Here is a 20,098-nt window from a genome sequence, read left to right as displayed (position 1 = left end):
TTTTGATCTAAATTTGATTTTTCATACAAATTGTACTTAAATTAAATTTAAAAAATAAGCTATTTTTTTAAAAAAAAAAAAAACAAAGGGGAAAGCATTTTTAAATTTAGATCTCATCCTACCAATGCTCAGGTGTGGCATTCCCTTCAAAAAGTGAAAAGCTTAGAGCCTCGCCATAATCTTATTCATCTTATCAAACAAGTGTCGGACTATTCAAACAACCGCATATTTGACAAGATCTTGACTATTTGTATATTTCAAATCTAATCTATTCAATCACGCATGTAGAAGTCACTGCACACTCGAGAAGTGCCTAGTGAATTACATGACATCCAATTCATGAACCAAACTTTTCTAAGTAATTGACTCCACCTTTTAAAGTAATTTTGATAATCCTCTTTTTTTCCAAACAAGTTGCTAGACCGCTATTGTAAATTAAGCTGCGAAATCATATATCATTTTACCTCTTTAAAATATTGATCACGAGAAAAGTAAGTAAATTCGGCATTAATTTTTATTTCCACGAATACATCTTCTTCTTCTTTTTATATATCAAATAAATACAAGGGCGTGCCAAAAGAAGAAGAAGAAAAAGAAAACAGCATATTTTTATGCACTTTTTTCCTACCCTGGCAATAATTAAAATCAGCAATTCAGCATGAAATCATGCCAAGTAGCTAACGCTAGGTAAAATCTATGAAGGGGGAGATCTAAGGAAATCCTTCTCTGTAAGCAATCACCTTCTAGAGAGAGAGAGAGAGAGAGAGAGAGGAAGGAAGGAGGAGAGGAGCTTCTACAGTGTCGTAGAGACTGCGTCGGTCTGCATTCGCCTCAGCAAGTCAGTATTCCTCTTCCCAAGTTCCCTTTCCTCTTTCCTCTTTCCTCTTTTGCGCTTGCTTTCGCTGTCCTTCGCTTTGAGAATCAATGCCTCTATCAAGAATCGCGGAATCTCTCTCCGTTGCTATTGCCCAGCTCCAGACCAAGCAGCATGGATGAAGTTGAACAGTCGATCGACTGACTGAAAGATTTCGCTTTGCTCCTCTCTTGCGTTTGGCAGCAGGACTCCATGGAATGCCCCCCCAAGATGCGATTTTGATCGTTTCCCGTTAGAAAGTCTTGGAACGGACTTCCTGGGTATTTCTTACCTTCTGCTCCGCTCGTTCTGGTCCGGGCTTTGTTTCTTGATAGCTCAAAGCAGTTTCGTCCCTTTTTCGGCAGGACGATGCCGCGCAAATTTAGTCACGGCCTTGATTATGATGATGAAGACTACGATGATGACTACGACTACGACGACGATGTTGATTATGATGCAGAAGATAATGGTGAGCATTCTCTCTTCGATACGGAGTCCCCTGGCAAGAATTTTCTTGGTCGTTTTTTTGGCTTAGGGGGTTCTTGATTAGGCCTTGTGCTGAAATTGTTTAAAACGGAATTGGCTATTTTAGGCTCATTTTCTTTAGTTCCATAATCCCATTTATCGGTGTATGCCGCTTTTCCATTGCCTAAATGAGAGATACGGGTCGTAGAAATGGTGAGACTGCTGCCATCTAATCTGAAAGCTAAAATTGTTGGTTAGATGAAGGCCTGGTTTAAAATGCTATCGCAAGTGTGAAATTAGGTCACGCAGTTTGTAGTTTTGTGTTTCATTTGAAAAACTAACTCTGTCTGGACATGTTGGATTGTATCTACCAAGCTCCCAGTCACATGACTGTGGTCATGAAATTCTTTTCTGGCATGGCTTCCTGAAGCTTTTTCTGTTGTAACAGGCAATTCACCTAAGCCAGATCAAGAGACCACCAGGTCTGCTGTTTGGCGTTGCTCCATTTGTACCTATGATAATGACCAGAGCATGACCGCATGTGATATTTGTGGGGTTCTTCGAAATCCTTTGCCTTCAAGTGTCATCAGCAATGGCAATGACCTGAAAACAGGTTTGTAATCTTTTTGGAGCAGCATGCCATTCTGAGAAGTTAGCTATTGTATAGATCGACCTTTGGCTTTTAAATTATTTGTTATGAACGGTGTACCTTCTCTTATACCCTTTGACTCTTTTCCTGTGTCTTTTGATGCATTTCATGTTGTGTACTTTGGGCTTTTAGATCTTGTTGCGATTGAGTTGAAAGTTGTGGTGCCAATTCAGGGGCCTTTTTTAGATTTGCACCAACTGCTATCTTTTGTGGTGTTTTGTTTTCGGTTAATTGTGCCTTTATAGCATAGATCTCTTTCATGCAGTGTGTAAAGATTCTGGAGCATCCAAAATGGCCAGGTCTCTTTTTGAATCATTGCCCAATCAGACACCTAAAAGGGCTGCATTAATCCAACAGCAAAATGATGATCCCTTGACAGGACAGCGCACCATCTTACATGAGTTTGCTGATGTGCATGGGAACTTCGATAAGCTACATGAGGCATTTAACACTCGTGCCCATAAAAGTGTCAATATAGGTCTGCATGTGTTTGCTTTAGAGACTTAGCACCTTTCTTGTTTGTGGATTGTCTTGTAATGCTGCTGAAAGTTTAGAATTGAAACCCCTCAATTTATCTGTAACGAATCTATTTTCTGGAGTCTTGTCTAGTTTTCTTTTCTTTTTGAACATTTGGATGGTAGAGCACCACACTGTTTACTCTAATCTTTCGCTTATATATTTACAGTGCCTTTTAAGTTTGACGTCCCATCCCCAGATGATGTAGTCACTAATGGATTGCACTCCTCCAAAAGGGGTCCGAAAGGTATTCATTAAATTGCAGGCCTAAATACTTCTTCCTTCTACTCTGAGTAAAAGTTTATTGTCAATCTTCTTTTTGAGATGGGAAAGAACTGAATTTGCTCCAGAGCATTAGCATCTGTTGTATTTTTAATGTAATGACTTGTTCTTTTTAATCTAGAAAGAGTGCCTTTTCTTTGTTCAATGAATGTGATTCTTCCTGGTGAAAGTGTTCTTTGAAATTTTTATATTTGCATTGTTTCTACTTAAGAATTTCCACTTGTCCTGCATTTATAGAGAAAATTGAATTGTATAATGATTGTCATGGGAAGTTTTTTTTTTTTTTTTGGTAAGGTTGTCATGGGAAGTTCGACTGCATTGTTTACCAATTTGATGGTCTTCTAGAACATGGCTGTACCAAATGCAGTGATGGTGACTCGGTAATTCAGTATTTAATAGGTAGAGCAGTTGAAAGGAAAATGTTATTATCTGATGGCCAAAAAGTTGTGAGCAGAATCACATATACCCTCGCCACCCCATCTTTAGTTGCCTGGTGGAATGGAATGAATCATTTTAGACATAGACCCCGTAAAGTTTCTGATGAGACACATAAATATGAAGTGAATGAGTGGGTGTAATCTTCATTTGTTCACTTATGTGCTTATTTTGTAATACTTGGTTTCTTGTATGATTTATATTAATTCATGGAAACTCTGATTTGGTTTTAGCAAGTGCAACCGTAAGGAAGGATAACACTTCTGCGCCGATGACCACAAGATCATCAAATAGCTCATCTTTTATGATGTCAAAGGGCAGAAATGTCACTGGTAACGAGAACAATCGAGTAAAAGATGAAGAGCGTAATCTAAGATCAAGTGCTAAAAGTCCAGGTAGTTCATCCACATTAATGCAAAACATACTTGGTTTTTTGACATTAGCAGCTCATCTACTTATGTAAACCACAATCTAAAGATGAAATGGCAGGCACCTCGTCAAGCTATCATGAGGTGGGGTTGAGTACACTTTACCAACGGATGGGATCAAGCCGCAAAGTCTTGTGCGTAGTTTAGACAGTGTCTCTATTAATGATAGAGGTGGCACTGGAAAAGGTGCTTCTCAGGGGCAGTATAAACCTGAAAAATGGATGCTTCCTGAAGCAGAAGATGGCTTATTGAGTCAGCTGAATCTTGCCATTGTGAGTTAGCACTCTTATTTGATTCTCATGATTCAGGCTTCATTAAGCTTACCCTAAGTCCATAAAATCTTTAATGCCTTAATTCTATTAAAATCCCTCTGTAGGTGGGGCATGTTGATTCTGGGAAATCAACACTTTCAGGTAGACTTCTGCACCTGTTGGGACGAATATCTCAAAAGGAGATGCACAAGCATGAAAAAGAGGCCAAACTAGAGGTACCTTCACTTTCATAAATTTGGAAGTCACTTTCATAAATTTGGAATGCTTCCAATTATATATGTGTGACTACCGGTCAGTCTCAAATCCATTTCTTTTGCTTCTATTTCCCTGTTAGGGCAAGGGGTCCTTTGCTTATGCTTGGGCATTGGATGAGAGCCCAGAGGAAAGGGAAAGGGGAATAACCATGACAGTGGCAGTTGCTTATTTTGATACCAAAAAATATCGTGTTGTTGTGCTGGACTCCCCAGGGCACAAGGATTTTGTTCCGAACATGATATCAGGAGCCACACAAGCTGATGCCGCATTGCTCGTCATTGATGCGTCCATTGGTTCTTTTGAAGTTGGCATGGATGGTAGTAAGGGCCAAACTAAAGAGCATGCACAGCTTATCAGAAGCTTTGGAGTAGATCAACTTATTGTTGCTGTTAATAAAATGGACGTCGTGGAGTACTCAAAGGATAGATTCGATTTGATCAAACAGCAACTTGGAACATTCCTCCGGTCTAGCGGTTTTAGGGACTCATCGGTATGTTGGATCCCTCTGAGTGCCATGGAAAATCAAAATCTGGTCACTGCTCCTTCAGACGTTCGTTTACTATCCTGGTTAGTATGCTTTCTCTGGTTCTTGACTTCTTGCAGTTGTAGGATGGGTTGGGGAGACAATTACTTATGGTGAACCTGACTCCGAAAGAAAACAGATATCTGGTTCAGAGAGTTAATATGGGGTGAATGAAGGTCCGTGTGCCAAAAATGGTCCCGTTCAACCAAGCACAAGTCTTGGTCCTGTCCTGTTTTGCTGTATGGACCTGGTTTGACCGGGTCAAATTGATAATCTCCATTAACCTTGGGTTGGCTGTTTAGACACTACTTCTCCCAGCAAGTTTTTCCTTATCTCTGAGCTTGGACTAGATGATTCGGGGCCGACTTTCCTTTTTTTCCCTTTTGCTGCATTTCGAATATGTTGGTGAAATATATCCACCACTGCTATAGCAATAACCATTGCACAGTCCTTGACTGCAAGATTTCTACGAGTTTGTTTGCTCAATCTGGCCCTTTCCCCTTCTGTTTATCTTATGACATTGGTTCACTCAAAGCCTTGGGGAACCCAGCATCCAACATGGAAGGGCATGTTCACTGGCTGATGTCCTACTTGAAGTTATATCATAGCTGAGATACTAACAGTGGAAATTTCTGGTTTGTTCGTATGCAGGTATAAGGGACCATACTTGTTGGATGCTATTGACTCCCTCCAACCTCTAACTAGGGATGTTTTGAAACCTCTAGTCATGCCCATATGTGATGTTATTAAATCACCTTCGATGGGTCAGGTCTCTGCTTGTGGTAAATTGGAAGCTGGAGCTCTTCGAAGTGGAGTGAAGGTACACTATAAAGATTTAAACAAATGATATTGAAGTACAGTTGAAGCTATAAAGCATCTTTGTATGGGTGAAAATCTTAAGATCACCTTGAGGTTTAGATCTTAAGTTGTCAATGCAGAAGTTTTCGATATGGATCATGACTACTAACATCATTTTGCTGCTACATCTGTTGTTAGAGGTTGTCATCAAGTTGGATAATAGGTTTTTAGATGTAATAGACCAGACGGAGTACTTTTACATCTTTGGAATTGCAAGCCATAACCTAACTTCGTGTTAAATGCCAGGTTCTTGTCATGCCATCAGGGGATGTGGGGACAGTCAAGTCTTTGGAACGTGACTCTCGCCCATGTGCAATCGCGAGAGCTGGGGATAATGTTGCTGTGGTTCTTCAGGGAATTGATACAAGCAAAGTGATATCTGGCGGGGTCCTTTGTCACCCCGATTTCCCCATTTCCATTGCAACGCATCTGGAGCTGAAAGTGCTCGTCTTGGATGGTGCTTCCCCCATTCTGATCGGTTCTCAGGTAAGTTTATGGTTGTTGCAAGTTCTAGCTTTGATCCCTTTGTGAATCTTGGTGCTGAAACTCTCACCATTTTCTTGGTTGACATGGGAAGTTGGAATTTCATATTCACCATGCAAAGGAAGCTGCGAGAGTTGAAAAAATGGTGTCATTGCTCGATCCTAAGACTGGCAAGGTGATGAAGAAAGCCCCACGGTGTCTCCTTGCAAAGCAGAAGGCAGTTATTGAGGTGCAATTGGATTACTATGATTTTCATATATACTAGAAATTTTTTAACCATTGATAGCTCACCATTATGCTCCAAGGTCTTATAAATATATCTTTCTCTAATTATCTTTAAATTCAGGTGGTTTTGCAAGGACCAGTTTGTGCAGAAGAGTTTTCGAGCTGTAAAGCTCTCGGAAGGGTCTCCTTAAGAGCACTGGGGAGAACTATTGCTTTAGGAATTGTCACTCAAGTAATTGAGAAAGAGCCATAGCATTTCCGGAACTAAATATTTTTTATTCTTCGGAAAATGATCATGTCATGGCATGGCATGTTTACTATTGAGCAACGGCCATGGTGTCGAGTAAAACATCAATTTTTAATGGATGATAGAGGGACAAGTTGTAAGATATAGATAATACAGAGAAGACTTGATGGGACGCGATAGAGGCGCTTACAGTATCTTCTCAGGCTAAAAGACGATTGGCCATTGCATACCAAGGCAAAGAAGAGCTGGGTGGGTTATAGTTCAGAGCCTAATCCTCTATTGTAACATGGAGTATTTTTTCATTCTTTAACTATGTTACGGAGGGAAGAAATTATTTATTTCAAGTTGTCTTTCCAGCAATTTTCGAGTCTTTGTCAAGGCAAACCATATGGGAAAACTTTCATGGATAAATTGTTGTAATTAATGCAAATGAGAAGTCACAACTGATAATGTCGCAATAGAAATGACTCGAGTCCGTCTCCATGACAATAAAGGAAAAACGGTGGAAGAACAGGACCCAAATTTAGAAGGGGTTCCCTTTCTCGGTTAGGATTCATTTAACCCGTTTGACTTTTGGCTTTGTCTCTTTATTAAATTATCCCCACATGCAAAGATACGTCAGTCTTAGTACCAAATCTCCAACCCAGTTAAACTGAGTTTGGCAGTATGAGAGGTGCAATTTGGCTTCATCCCTTACCTTGTATCAGCTGTTCACTGTTGCGTCCGTTCTTGCTTGCTTTTGGCAGTAATTAGACATATTCATAATCTATGTTCAATTCCCTTCTATTACTCTCGGACGTGATGTCCAGTTTATACATATCATAGAAGAATGAAGTGTGTTTTATCCAGTCAGACAAGAAAATCATAGCTAACTTTCTCCATTTCCCGCAGTCATCAGACCCCAGCCAATCCAAAACTTAACCGCCTGCCACTCGCTGATCCTACTGCCAGATATCACTTCCATCCTTATGCAACACAACTGATCAGGACATGCATTGCTCTTTAGCATCACAAGTTAGAGAGAAAGATCATATCGGTCGCAGCATTATATTTATCCAACAGTGTACTCGCTCATCAGTATATGAGAAGAAGCTCTATAAGAGCAACAGATTTGAGACAGACCTCAAAATTGGATACTGCTCAATGTAGTCATCAAGAAATAAACATCCTTTAGCAACGAAAGCCAGAAAGCCTGAATCTCTAACGGAAACTTACATGCACGTGCATATTAGGCCATAAAAACATGACAGATAAAATACAAAATCCCTTTTTCTAATGTGTAACATTTTTCGGCAGATTTCTAATGACATTACTCTTCATCCCAATTTTGGTGCGCATCGCCTCCACTCCCGATCGATTCATCTCTCTTATCACCTTCAGCCTGACCATTTGTTCTCTTGACCGTACAGTGGTAGTTAATCCCATACTCCTGTACCTGAACATCAGGGATAGCATACCATCATGAGTCTATATTTAAAAATTTTCTTGATTCTCCGCCAACATCAAGAATTTCAAAAACAAGTATGGAGAGTGTGTGCATGTGGTAGAGACAGGATGCGAGGATGGATTGGGATAAACCTTGAGGCCAGTGCAGCAGTAATTGCTGCATTATTTCCAGTTGATGGACGAGGTTTCTGGCGGTAGTATCTCAAATATTCCCGTGAGCCAAGTGTTTTCATTGAAACTCCACCATCCGATCTTCTGGTAATGACGAGCTCAGAGCCACCACTTCCAAGTTCTACAGAATTTCCCATATCACCTGAGGCAACCAGTTGTTTCCCATCCTCATCCACATAGCTGCAAATAGAGAGGAAATAGAACAGAAATAGACAAGTTAATGATGAGATATGAGAGCCATCACAATATAATCATTTACAGACTGCCCTTCCTTTCACTATAACAAGTCAAGGCACCTATCCAAAAAGGTGATCGACTGTCAACATATGACTTAGAAGTATAGATTGATGGTGGAAATATAACCTGCTACTATAATCGTAGAACTCTTCTAACTCTGCTTCCTCATCATCATCGCCATCTCCAAAGTGAACTTTGCAATGACTTTTTGCTGTCATGTGTTTCCTAACAGCCTCTAAGCTGCTGAAGGGATGACACCTCTCATTACAGTACAGACACATTAAATCCCTTTTCACCTGTATAAGGGTGAAGAACGAAATAAGATAAAAAAATGAGCCCAATTTTTTAAAAAAATAAAAAATAAAAAAATCAAGAAACAGAACTACTTGCAGCAGCATGCTTTTCACAGTTTTTGCAGATCGTACCTTAAGGCCAAGGTATGTAAGAAGTCCTTCTGGATCCTTCAAATACTCAACATCAGGGATGAAGAAACCGTGTTGCTTGTGCATGTGAACCATACACAATTCTATGCTATCATGCTCGCGATCGCAGATAAAGCAGCATGATGGATCCACTTCACCGAAATCATCGTCATCAGAACCATCTTCCATATGATGGTCGGTGGACAGCTCATCTACATTCATTTCACTCAAAGAGTTTGCAGCTTCCCCAACCAAGTCATCCTCTGAATCCACTTCTTCCCACTCATCTTCACTATCTTCGCTTTCTGCCATTCTCGACTCCTTTTGTGGAGCAGGCCTGCTCTGAACACGTGGTGCTAGCGGTCTAATAATTGTCTTCTCCCCATCTTCAAGGTTCACCCCTTGCGAAGCCCTCAGGATATGGCTTCTGGACTGGAGATGTTGAGCATGTGCTTTATCACTTCTATATCCTCTGCCACAAATGCCACAGCTATAGAGCATTGGAGTCTGACTGGACATATTTTTTTCTTGTGCCAGTGCAGCTTGCCTAACCAAAAATAAAGCCTCTGTCACTCCTGGAACCCCAGCAACCTGACAAATTCAACACAACAGGTCGTGTTCAATTCAAAGCTATTCAAGCTGGCAGGAATAGTTTGATGCGAATCTCAACCTACTGTTACATGACTTTTTGATCGAACTGGTAATATAGCAAAGATGGTACAGAATCACAAACATCAAGAGATCTGTGATAAATCGGACATCACATACATTAAGGAAGCATCGACACGAAGCTTCCAATGAAGCAACAGCTTTCTCTGTTTGGATAACTGCGTGAATACCCTATATACATGTTCAATAATTTTACTAGAACTTTGGTAAGAATAAGCAAAAAGAAATCCCACCAATGGACACAGAGCAAAGTACAGCCCATCAGGAAATGGCAATGTAGAAACCTCCTATAGCATTTTAAATAGGTCATGGCTCTAAAGTAAAGATCATTGCCATGTCCCAGTAACCTCACACCGAAGCTTCTGAGGTCGGTAGTTAAAAGAAAGATGTACTAAAACGAACTACGATCTCTTCCAAACAAATGGAATGCGAAGAATTCAGAAATTCAAATAATTCAAGCAATAACACACTCCTTAAGCCTAGAGTAGCAAATGTCAGGCTAGATGTCATCGTTCTTCACACAAAAAAAACAAAATTTCAGCTAACGAACAGGAAGGGATCACCAACCCAACTCCCTTGCGGCTATTAACATCGAAATCCGATAAAAGGGTACTGCTCGAGCACGAATTTTAATAAAAAAGCATAAATTTTAATCAAACGAAACTCCTAAAAAAAAACCAACGGATGCCCTCCCCCCCAACCAAAAAAATCCGCTCCAAACAACAAAAATTAACATATCTGGTCGAGAAGAACTCAAACCCGAAGACACCCAAAAGGGAATCATCAGGTAAGGGGAGCCTGTCTGTCGAGCAAAGAAGCCGTCAAGACAGACGACGAAGACTTTCATCGAAAACCAAGAAGACATCGCCCATGCTCGACACCAACAACGTGAGGATGGCGCGATTGAAGATGGATAGAGAGGGAGAAAGACCTTGCGTTTGAGGTTGTAGCGATGCCACTCGGACTTGTAATGGAGCTTCTGCTCGGCATCGTCTTCGAATTCCTTGTTGCAGGCGTTGCAGGTCAGCCCCGGCATTTTCCCTCCCACGATCAAACCAAAAACCAGAGATTTCCAACCCTAAAGCAGAGAAGTCTCTCTCCGCCGCTCCTCCTTGTATTTAAGGTTTGCGGGTATGGAAGGGAGAGGCGAAACGACGGCGGATTTGGAGTCGGAGGTGACGGCGGCGGTGGTGATCGGCGGACTACGCACCGCATGACGTGGTCCGGCCCAATTTCTCGTACTTTTCTTCCTGGGCCGACATTTAGCCCATTTCGAGTGCGTCCCCAAACGTTGATAAGGTCATGTCCCGACCATATATACTGATGTAAAACTACATTTGTACCCCGAGCTTTGTATCTACGTGCATGCAACCAGTCCGATTCCATCTTGGATCGGACGGGATCATCCATAGAAACAGGTTTGGTTCCCAATTTTAGAGAAAACAGGTTTGCTGCCTGATTGTAAATTTTGGAACTTGTATTATGCAAATAAGTTATAGATTTATACATGTTAAAACTATTCACTCACCCACTAATTTGAGAACTAATTGCAACATTTTTTTTTTTAAGTTCAAAGAAAATGATTTATTATTAATCGAGCTTTAACTTGGCATTGATGTTTAACCTTAAGTCATTTTGGTACTTATACTATTTAGCTATAATTGCTATTTGTATTTTTTTTTTCAATAGATGAAGTAAAAAGAAAAAGGAAAACGATTCCCTTATAGTATTTCGAATCGAAGCATAGGTTCCAAAACTTTAAAAAATGAGAACCAATCCTAACATGATAAGTTCTAAACTTTATATTCGAAATCTATCAAATGTAAAATCGATAACTTCTATTCCGACATATGCATCGGTGTCGATGTGCATAAAGAAGGGAGGAGAGGAGAGGGGGCTAGGGTGCAATCTACAGGACAGGCCATGAATTTGAGGGTTGTGCCACAAGGCGAATGGGACATGGTGGAAGAATGTCGATTACGACGTGCTAATGATGAAGCCTTTTTTATTATATTCTTCCAGGAGGTGACATACGTCGTCGTCGTCGTCGTCGTCTTCGGTGGTTGTTGAGTAGATAAGAGTTTCGTGTTTTGCAACCGATTCCGCAGTCACAACAGAAGGCGGGGGAGGGCTCCAAAGAAATCCAGAGAGAATCGAAATTCAGTTAAAAAGGGGGGAGAACGTGGCAGCAGCAGGCGAGGCCGTGCCCCCGAACCAATTTCCCTGTTTCCCTCTCTCCCACACGCTCCTTCTTACCCCAAAAACACACTCCCAACTCCTCTCCAACCAACGAAAGAGAAAAAGGCAACGACGCCTCTACTTGGGAAGCGCGCTCTCTCCGCCACGTTCTCTCTCCCGCATGGCCTCCGTCTCCAGATCTCTTCCCGGCGGATCCGGCGGTAAGATCCTCCGCCCCCGCCGCTCCCTCCGCCCCTCCGCCACCCCCTACGACCGCCCCTCCGCCTCCGCCCCCGCCTCCCCGTCCCAAACCCTAATTGGCTCTCCAAGCTCATCCTCTCCCCCACCCGCCCTCATTGCCTCCGGCGCCGGCAAGGTCCTCTCCTCCGTCTTCGGCCCCGAGTCCGAGTCCTCCTCCGACTCCGGCTCCGGCTCCGGCTCCGGCTCCGACTCCTCCGGCGATGCCTCCGCTTCCGGTACGCCTCTTTTTTCCTGCGAATGGGAAGGGATTATTGCATTGCTTCTCTCTGCGATTTACGAGCATCGAATTCCTCGCAAAAGACGGGGACATTAGTGGAGCGTACTCGTATGCTAGTGTGATTTGATGAATGCGTCGGATATATATATTGTCTTCTACATTTACATGATTTTTATAATTTTTTTTTTTTTTTTTTTTTTTAACGGGGATGCACTGCTTGTTTACCTGGTTCTTCTTCGGTACCTTGCTACTGCACCGCATCCTCTGATGAGTTTGATTGAGCTGGTCATTTCTTTTCTCGGTGCAGATGACGATATTGATTCTAACGACAATGACCTCGGCGGGGCCGTCGAATTGCATAAGGTCGCTACAATCTCTTTTCTTTGCCCTAGCGTGTTTGACGGTTTGGAGACTTAAAGTTGAATAAAAATCTCATTAGGAATAATTATTGGATTTCTGCACAACCATATGTCCTTAATTTCCCTGTTGATGACTAAGCTCGGTTTTCTGAACTTGTGAACATTTGGACCTCGGTTTAGGTTGATGCTGCATTTTTATTTTTTATTTTTTCAATTTGCCTATCTAGTCTATAAGTAACTGAAGAATGGGGTAAAAAGCATGTACCTACGCCATATGGACAATATGTCATCCTACAGTTTATGATATAATCTCGATGGCTGATTTCCTGTGATTCTAAGGGAAGGGTAATTACAGCTTTACTTGATGTGCCATTTCTAGGCATAAGAAAGTTATTTCGTACATGCTGAGTCATATTGTGTTTTGGCCAACTGTCCTGGTCCTGGTTTGCTGAAATGGAGATCAATAGTTTGAGACGAAGGGGTCAACACAGTGAAATTTTCTTGTTGCTGCTCGCATTGATGCAACATATTAACTTTTTTTCCCAATCAAGAGAGCGTTTATAAGCATGCTTTTATCAATCCTATACCATTTCCTTCACAACCTCGAGCTCAACTTGGCTAAGCCTATTGAAATTGGGTTTACCTTGTTCAACCGATCAATCCAGTTCGATGAAATCTGGGCCGTTCTGATATTAGATTCTAAGTTGAAAGGACTGGCATGAGACTTGTGTCACATAGGAAAGCATCTCATGGTCAAGATCGATAGGTCGAGCTTCACTTTTCTTACAAGCTCTTAAGTATCGTGGCTTAACATCTGAAAAGTTTTTGGGAAAAATAGTTGTATTGGGGAACTCATTTTAGAGCTTGAATCTAAATGCTCCCTGATACTTTTATTCTATAGTTTTCCTAATATTGTGTTCTTGTCCACATCCTCTCTTTCATTTCTAAGTTCTAGTTTATGTGCAAGGATTGTTAAGTTATATGCTCGACATGCATCATGGGCACGCTTCATAACAATAAAAGTATTTTTGGAGAACGGTTGTTTAACACAAACATAAGCATTTGCATGTTGAACAATTTGTTTATTACTTGCATGTGAGCTTTACTTCCATAAAAGTGCACTAGTTGGTGGCAAGGGAGGCACAATTATATCTTTTATATTGTCTGTTTTTTTTTTTTTTTTTATAAATAAGTTGGCATGTTTAATTGTTTAAACGGCACCCTGGAAGCATGACTGGTTCTTATGCCAGTAGGATTCTAAAAGATTGTTCATGGCTTTGTGTTCTTTAGCATAAGGTCCATTTCCAAGTTACAGTGTACAATACCGATTGCATGACTGGTCCTTTTACATTATACGTTCAATAGTTCTTCTGATAGCATGTCATCCTTCTATTTATTTGTTTTATGGCAAAGGTTGAACCATAATGGAATTAATACTGATTGTTGCTTTCTTTAGGAGAATCTGTCATCAGAAATAGAACCAAGGACAGAGGCCCCAATAAATGTGGGAAAGGTTGGAGCAAAGCACTTAATCGAGAAGTTAATTTTGCAGGAGACTTTCTCTTGGTAATTGAAGGATTTGTTTTATGTCCATTTTTGAAGTCTAGTATTTAGTGTGTTGCATCCACCTCGCAGAGCTTTTACTCTTCTCTCCATGTTTCTTCATGAACAATACTTTCAGAAACTATTCCTTTTTCAGTTAAATTGATGTTTCTCAGCACCAAATGCTAGGACTAATGGGGAACCAATACCATGTACTATGCGTGTGAATTCCATTAAGTTCATGTTCCTCTTGGAGCACTATTTAATTAGCTCACTAAATGATTTTTTTTTTTTAAACGATATTTGTGTACAATGAAATGATATAATGTAGGTATTGCTTATGCACCTCACTGTCCAGTCTCTGATCCTGCTCTCACCATGTTTTAGCCTCATAGTGTGCTTATTAGGTTGAGGGGGAGGGAGGGGAAAGGGAGGGAGGGAGGGAGGGAGGGAGGGAGAATAACACAGCGCATGTTGAGGAAAGAATTTAGTCAGTTCTTTACAGGCCTCAGACAAAGGGCAGTGCCATCTTGCTACCGTTTGTAGTGGAATCTCTTCATTTATCAAATAAAGAAAAGAAATCGATCTTCTCAATGAGGATGTACAAACACATTTGCGATTCACCCCTTATTCCTGGGGCAGACTAGTGATTAGTTTTATTAGATGTTCCTAGGCTTTTAGTTTTGAACCGCTTTTGATCTTTCAAGTTTTGTTTTGATTTATTTTGAAAATAAATTGTTCTTCATGCTATGTGGGGTTTATCCTTAATACTGAGTTTGATGATTCTTTTACAGGGAAGAATATGACAAATTAATTGGCATCATTAAAACTAGAGTAGTGAGATCTCCCCTCAGCTTAGATGGAGAGGGTGGGCGGATGAGTGAAGTTCACGACAGAGCAAACTGTGGAGGTACTGCCCTTTTAGGATGTTTGGAGACCCAATAGGAGGATGATAGATAACCTGGTGAAATCATGCAGTTTGATTTTTTTTTTTTGGTTTTTTGGTTTCAGATGTAGACATGTCTCATCTATGCAGTACAGCTGTCGTGGAAGCAAAGAAATGGTTGCAGGAGAGGAAATTAGGATCAAATTCAGAGTTGGATCTGGATAATGCAACCCCCAGTGTAAACCCTAGCTGGTCACCACATGTTAGTGATCCTTTCATCCAATTCCTTTTCTTTCAGATATAATATCTTCCTGTACTGAGGTCTTCTGTTTGTTAAACATTGTGCAAACATCAGACGATTTTTGTGGTTTCACGTAGCAAGATATAATCTGCTTGATTGTTTTAATGTCTCCAAATGTGTTGATGTGCTTGAACCATATAGTTTCGTTTTTGGTCAAAGCATATTCTTCTCTTTATCTCTTTCTTATGAATGAGTTTGTAGTTTCTACTGTTAAATTGAAGTTCACATGATTCTCTTTGCTAGACAATTCACCTCTCTAACTGCGTCTTTTCCCCTAAGCCCTAGGGAAGTGCTGATTGACGCCTATCATGCTGTGCCCTTGCTTTTATGCCTCATAGAGTGGACTTCTTCCTTATTAACACACAGCTTGAGGATATAAAGACTGAACGTCAAGTAGAGTTTCATAGGAATTGCCATTCAAAGGAGTAGAATTCGTAATGAGATCTTTCTTACATTTTAACAAGGAAATAAGCATATACATGAGTTCACTCCGGTGTCCTTGAATCATGACATTCTTGTTATCAACAATATCATTCTTATGTGCCACTGTATGTCAATCTTGTCATCAGCAATGTCATTATAATGTGCCAGTTTATATAACTTGTTATTTACAATATCATTCTGATGCACCATTCTTAACCACCTTTTTCCAAGTTCTCAGCTGCTCGTCATGTGACTTGAATGTGGTGTTGCATCTGAAATTTCTCTTTTGGTCCAGGTTACTGAAGGTGAAACTGGCTCACCAGTGGATGTAGCCAAGTCGTATATGAGTGAACGTCCTCCATGGGCCTCTCCATGCTTTAATACTGCTGGGCAAAGATGTGCCTCGCCGGTGAGGATGCAGTTTTCCAAGGAAGATACACTGTTTTCAATTGGTGGAAACCCCCTATCTCCATCGAAGCTTCAGGTTAGGGATATGTGTCCTGGGGCAATATTTTCAGCTTTCTTTTTGTCAGAGGTTGGCAGGACACTGCTGTATGTTCACCAGTAACGTTTTTAAATTAGTGTATTAGGCCTTTCTATGAGGAATGCGTGTGAGAGTTGCTTAATGAATGAACCGGTGAATATTGGGTGGCAATATATTGATAGAGCTCTTTCGAACTGTTTAATCTTTTTAAACAGTGGAGATAGGACTTGTCTAAACGGTTTACTCTTTTTTAACTTTAAAACTCGCATCAACTAAATTTAGGACTTGTAGTGGATGAAGAAGCAAGAATTATAAGTTAACTTTAAAATGGTGTATACCACCACTTTATCAAAGTTTCAGTCATTACAGCAGTTACCATGCAGCAAAGCATTGATAACTGAAATAAAGGAAAGATTTGACACTCTCTCCCTTTTGTTGTTTTATACTCAGTTTTCAGTTTCTTATAGAGGAGGAACTTGGATTTAGCTTGTCACGTATATGTATGAAAAGGACTTGTAAATATGTGAAAAGGCTCTTGTTTTTCTTCTGCACTGTGGTGTGATATGGATATTCTTTTCTTGACTGCATTCTAGTTACTGACACTTCTTTTTCCCAACTTGAATGTAGCTGAAAAGGGATTCACCTATCAGTGGTTCATGGAACATTTCCGAGGAAATAAGGAAGGTGCGATCAAAGGCAACAGAAGAATTGCTAAGGGCTTCATCTTCCAAAAGAGCTGATCCTGGATCCAATCTGAGGGATTCATCCATGGCAAAAATCGATTGGTCTGCATCTGGACATGAAAGCAATCGTAGCTCATATTTGGGCAGCAACCTAGCAGATGTCCTGGGAGAGAGAAGGCCTGGCTCTGCATTACTGGTTGATGCATCTTCGGACCTGCCTGACCCACAAGCTGCTTCTCAGCCATCAGGTATAAGCGCTTGTGAACATCAAGCATTTCAATTATATTTTATCAAAAATAGAGACCATTTTATGGTATCAGTTTTTGCTTCAATCTCAGCAAGCGCGCAAGATGATCTGCAAGAGAGAGTGTTGCCTTCTCCACCTGCTATAATTTCTGAACAGATTAAGGTACTTTGTGGGTTTTGTGTGAGGAATAAAGAGTTTTGCTTTTTATCTAAACTGTATGTAACATAAGTTGCTTAATATATGGATCTTTCTAATGGTGCAATGTGGCTTACTGCATGTTTGATGTTTTGCTTGCTTAATGCTTTGTAGGATTTGGAAGGAGATCTGGTCATGACTGAAGGAAAAGGAGGTTGTCTTAAATCCCATCTACTTGTTTTTTTTTATCATTATGCAAGATTCATGCTATTGCAGTGTGCCTGATTGCATATATCTTTTCAACAATCTTTACAAGAACTGTGGTTTGTTTGCATGTGCAGCTATTATGTGGCCTTTTCTTTTCTGTACCATTTTAAATTTAGTAGTCATGTGTTTATAACCATCAAGTGGTAACTGCAAAGAGTTTGTGAATTAGGTCTGCAGGACGGCTCAAGAGATACCGTGACTGTTCTACATAGGTAATCTCTTCTCTGTTTGGTGGTGGTCTTGACATTTTACTTTTAGCCTCTCTAAATAATCCTCCTCCTCTGATTGCCTCTTTATTCTTGATACTTCTATTTTGAATAGTTTAATGTGTCAAGTGTGGACATATTATTAAGCAGAAAAAGGTGCAGTTACTATTCTGTTTAATGAATAGTTATTACTCACATGAGCATTTTGTTTTGTGTTCAAACCTTATTTTGCGAGAGCTTGAGGAAGTTATCGTTCTGCGATTCCTCTTGCTCATACATGCTTCTATCTGGGAGCTTTCTGCATGATACTCTCCTGTTCATGTGAAAATCTTCCAGTGGCGCATGCTTTCTATTACCTATATAATTTGACATATTGACAAGGGGCCATTTGAGAATTGTCGAATGACACCTGGACTACCTCCTTATCAAATTCCTTCTGAAAAAAGAAAAAGAGTGATAGGTATATTGCTCCTGCTTTGGTCTGATAAGCTTTAGTATAAGCAGTCTTCATACATTTGTTGAGCTATTGTGCAACTTGCAAGTATTTGTTGTATGTTTGTGGGCATGTAGTACATAGCTCCATGCAGCGTGGTGTAATTCTGTCAGGTATTTTTAACTGATGAGAAGTTAGATTGTCATCTCCTAATTATATGCGTTTGAGGAGGATCCCATCTTCCAGCCAGTCCTCATTCTTATCCTCTTTATTATTCTTATCTGTGTGTTATTTTGTTCACAGTGGTGCTGGTTCTACTGGTGTTTGTGATGGTCCCAAAGACCTCAATGGATTTAGCCAGCAAGATGGTTCACTGAAGACAAGTATACCTGGTAATTGTCCATGCATGTGGTCTTCACGAATTATTATGCATATGTTTGGTTGGGTGAGCTACTTAGTTCTTTGAACTTTTTGTGATTGCTCGTGAGGAATTATTGAGATGTTAACTTGAGGTTGTCTATGTGCAGCAGAATCAATTCTGCATCTTTACAGGATTATCATCCAGCATTTTTCTTCCACTAAATTCATCAAACTTGCTACTGACATTCAGCGTGTTTGCACATTATGACTACGCTTCATCTCATGTCCTGTTGTTTGTTTCAATAGTGAATGGGTATAAAACTTGTACTTTAAAAGATGCAAAATGATTTACAATTTGGAGTTATTGGGAATCAATGTTATGATATTGATTGCAAGCATTTTGAAAGAGCTTGAGTAAGGGTGTCCTTTCTTCAGAATTAGTTTCATGCTGTTCTATTGTGGGAGTAAAAGGAGTTCCAACAGACAGTCTGGTCTCATTACTGCTCAGTTAGAAAGTAGAGGACTAATCTGAGTAAAAGCCTGAGCTCTGTTCAAGAATTTTTGCATGATTAGCTCGACTTTGATTTTTTTGCTTTAAAGATAGATGACTTTTTAGCTCGACTTGTGCAAAGTCATTGAGTTGCATCTGCTGCAGAATGTTCCATGGTCATTTTGGGAATTTTGTTGGTTTATTTTGAGTGTTGCCTCCTTTTTCAGTCTTCTGTTTGTTTATTTGAATGTGATCCCTGTTTGTGAAGTCTATGCTTATGAAGAATAAAAATGTCCAGAAATTTTGGCTCCTTGCTCCTCATGAAGACCAACGAAATGTTAACCTGTTAATGTCTCTTCAATGTTTACAGAGGGGGCTCAAACTGAAGGTTCAGTTGACGCTAATGGTTTCCCTGCTCCTGGAGCAAGGTGAGCCCCTACCTGACCTTTTTTTTTGGCAATGCATTATCGGGCCGTTATGACTGAAATTTTATGCCTCCCTTGATAGCTTGTCAGCTGGGATGGAACCTGAACATGAAAATCATAGGTCATACGACGAGGAGATTAAACCTGTTGAACCGAGCATTCCTACCATTCCCCATGCGGAGGAGACGTGTGAGCTCCTCAGCGAAACTTCTATTGAGGTCCCAATTGTAAATGAGAGTAGCGAGATTGATGGTGTTGCCACCGGCTCCCAAAACAATGCTGACATGCAATATGAAGAATTATCTCAGGACCTTACTCAACCACATGAAAAATACAGTGGCACAGGTAAGAGACGCATTGTGAGTGAGAAACAAGAAGGAAGAAAGCAACCCAGATACAGCAGGAGGGGCAGAGGACGGGGAAAACAAAATTAAGTCGCGATCTTGTATTTAGATTTTTATTGTTGTAACTTAGTTAAAGGGCAGTGAATGGTAGGATAGGATAATACCGGGCAGCCTTTTTTAAGTTGCATGCTCTGTGACCAGATCTTTGTGGTTTTCTTTTTATCTTTTTAGTCCGTACTTTGTCCCTGTTGGGGCTCTTCAAATTGTTTTTTTGTTTCTTTTTCACTGCCATTGGGTGGAGGTTCAGTAGGGAAGAAATGTTTCCACTTCATAAAATTTATAAAAAAGGCGTCGCAAAAATGTTAATGTTTTGTCTAGTCTAAGAAATTGACAGCATGTCCTTAAGTGCGTTGTCTACCGA

General features: G+C 40.4%; 3 protein-coding genes across 3 annotated transcripts; 2 read left to right on the top strand and 1 right to left on the bottom strand.

Annotated features, from left to right (window-relative positions):
* The first annotated feature begins 884 nt into the window (after positions 1-884).
* Positions 885-6,938, top strand: LOC104438375 (HBS1-like protein). Its single transcript, XM_010051508.3, is given in 14 exon segments — positions 885-1,134; positions 1,219-1,322; positions 1,767-1,931; positions 2,233-2,445; positions 2,653-2,730; positions 3,434-3,595; positions 3,678-3,710; positions 3,713-3,900; positions 4,005-4,115; positions 4,235-4,722; positions 5,330-5,498; positions 5,783-6,022; positions 6,114-6,248; positions 6,366-6,938. Coding segments are annotated over 13 exon segments (2,214 nt in total). The 5' UTR covers positions 885-1,134; positions 1,219-1,222; the 3' UTR covers positions 6,498-6,938.
* Positions 6,939-7,522: 584 nt separating this feature from the next.
* Positions 7,523-10,539, bottom strand: LOC104438377 (cytoplasmic 60S subunit biogenesis factor REI1 homolog 1). Its single transcript, XM_010051513.3, has 5 exons — positions 10,368-10,539; positions 8,771-9,358; positions 8,472-8,641; positions 8,070-8,288; positions 7,523-7,926 (listed from the first exon to the last, which is right to left on the bottom strand). Exons 1-5 carry the CDS (start codon positions 10,470-10,472, stop codon positions 7,764-7,766), a joined length of 1,245 nt encoding a protein of 414 aa, XP_010049815.2. The 5' UTR covers positions 10,473-10,539; the 3' UTR covers positions 7,523-7,763.
* Positions 10,540-11,563: 1,024 nt separating this feature from the next.
* LOC104438378 lies at positions 11,564-20,048 on the top strand. Its single transcript, XM_010051515.3, has 13 exons — positions 11,564-12,090; positions 12,400-12,455; positions 13,908-14,017; positions 14,788-14,903; positions 15,005-15,141; positions 15,899-16,087; positions 16,715-17,018; positions 17,109-17,179; positions 17,327-17,366; positions 17,589-17,631; positions 18,362-18,450; positions 19,279-19,336; positions 19,416-20,048. Exons 1-13 carry the CDS (start codon positions 11,796-11,798, stop codon positions 19,765-19,767), a joined length of 1,860 nt encoding a protein of 619 aa, XP_010049817.2. The 5' UTR covers positions 11,564-11,795; the 3' UTR covers positions 19,768-20,048.
* The last annotated feature ends 50 nt before the right edge of the window (positions 20,049-20,098 follow it).

This window comes from Eucalyptus grandis, chromosome 3 (genome assembly GCF_016545825.1).
Source record: "Eucalyptus grandis isolate ANBG69807.140 chromosome 3, ASM1654582v1, whole genome shotgun sequence".
Taxonomy (NCBI): Eukaryota; Viridiplantae; Streptophyta; class Magnoliopsida; order Myrtales; family Myrtaceae; genus Eucalyptus; species Eucalyptus grandis.
The sequence above is the reverse complement of the archived record's forward strand: the minus strand, read 5'-3'. Positions and strand labels throughout refer to the sequence as shown.

What these genes read in the sequence shown, in the direction of transcription:
- LOC104438377 (XM_010051513.3), bottom strand. Translation starts at nt 10,472, where the DNA reads ATGCCGGGGCTGACCTGCAACGCCTGCAACAAGGAATTCGAAGACGAT. An exon ending in GCTACAACCTCAAACGCAAG is followed by an intron (nt 9,359 to 10,367) that starts GTCTTTCTCCCT and finishes TGAATTTGTCAG; the next exon opens with GTTGCTGGGGTTCCAGGAGT. An exon ending in ACTGCTGCACTGGCCTCAAG is followed by an intron (nt 7,927 to 8,069) that starts GTTTATCCCAAT and finishes CCTGATGTTCAG; the next exon opens with GTACAGGAGTATGGGATTAA.
- LOC104438378 (XM_010051515.3), top strand. Translation starts at nt 11,796, where the DNA reads ATGGCCTCCGTCTCCAGATCTCTTCCCGGCGGATCCGGCGGTAAGATC. An exon ending in CGGCGATGCCTCCGCTTCCG is followed by an intron (nt 12,091 to 12,399) that starts GTACGCCTCTTT and finishes TTCTCGGTGCAG; the next exon opens with ATGACGATATTGATTCTAAC. An exon ending in TTCCCTGCTCCTGGAGCAAG is followed by an intron (nt 19,337 to 19,415) that starts GTGAGCCCCTAC and finishes CTCCCTTGATAG; the next exon opens with CTTGTCAGCTGGGATGGAAC.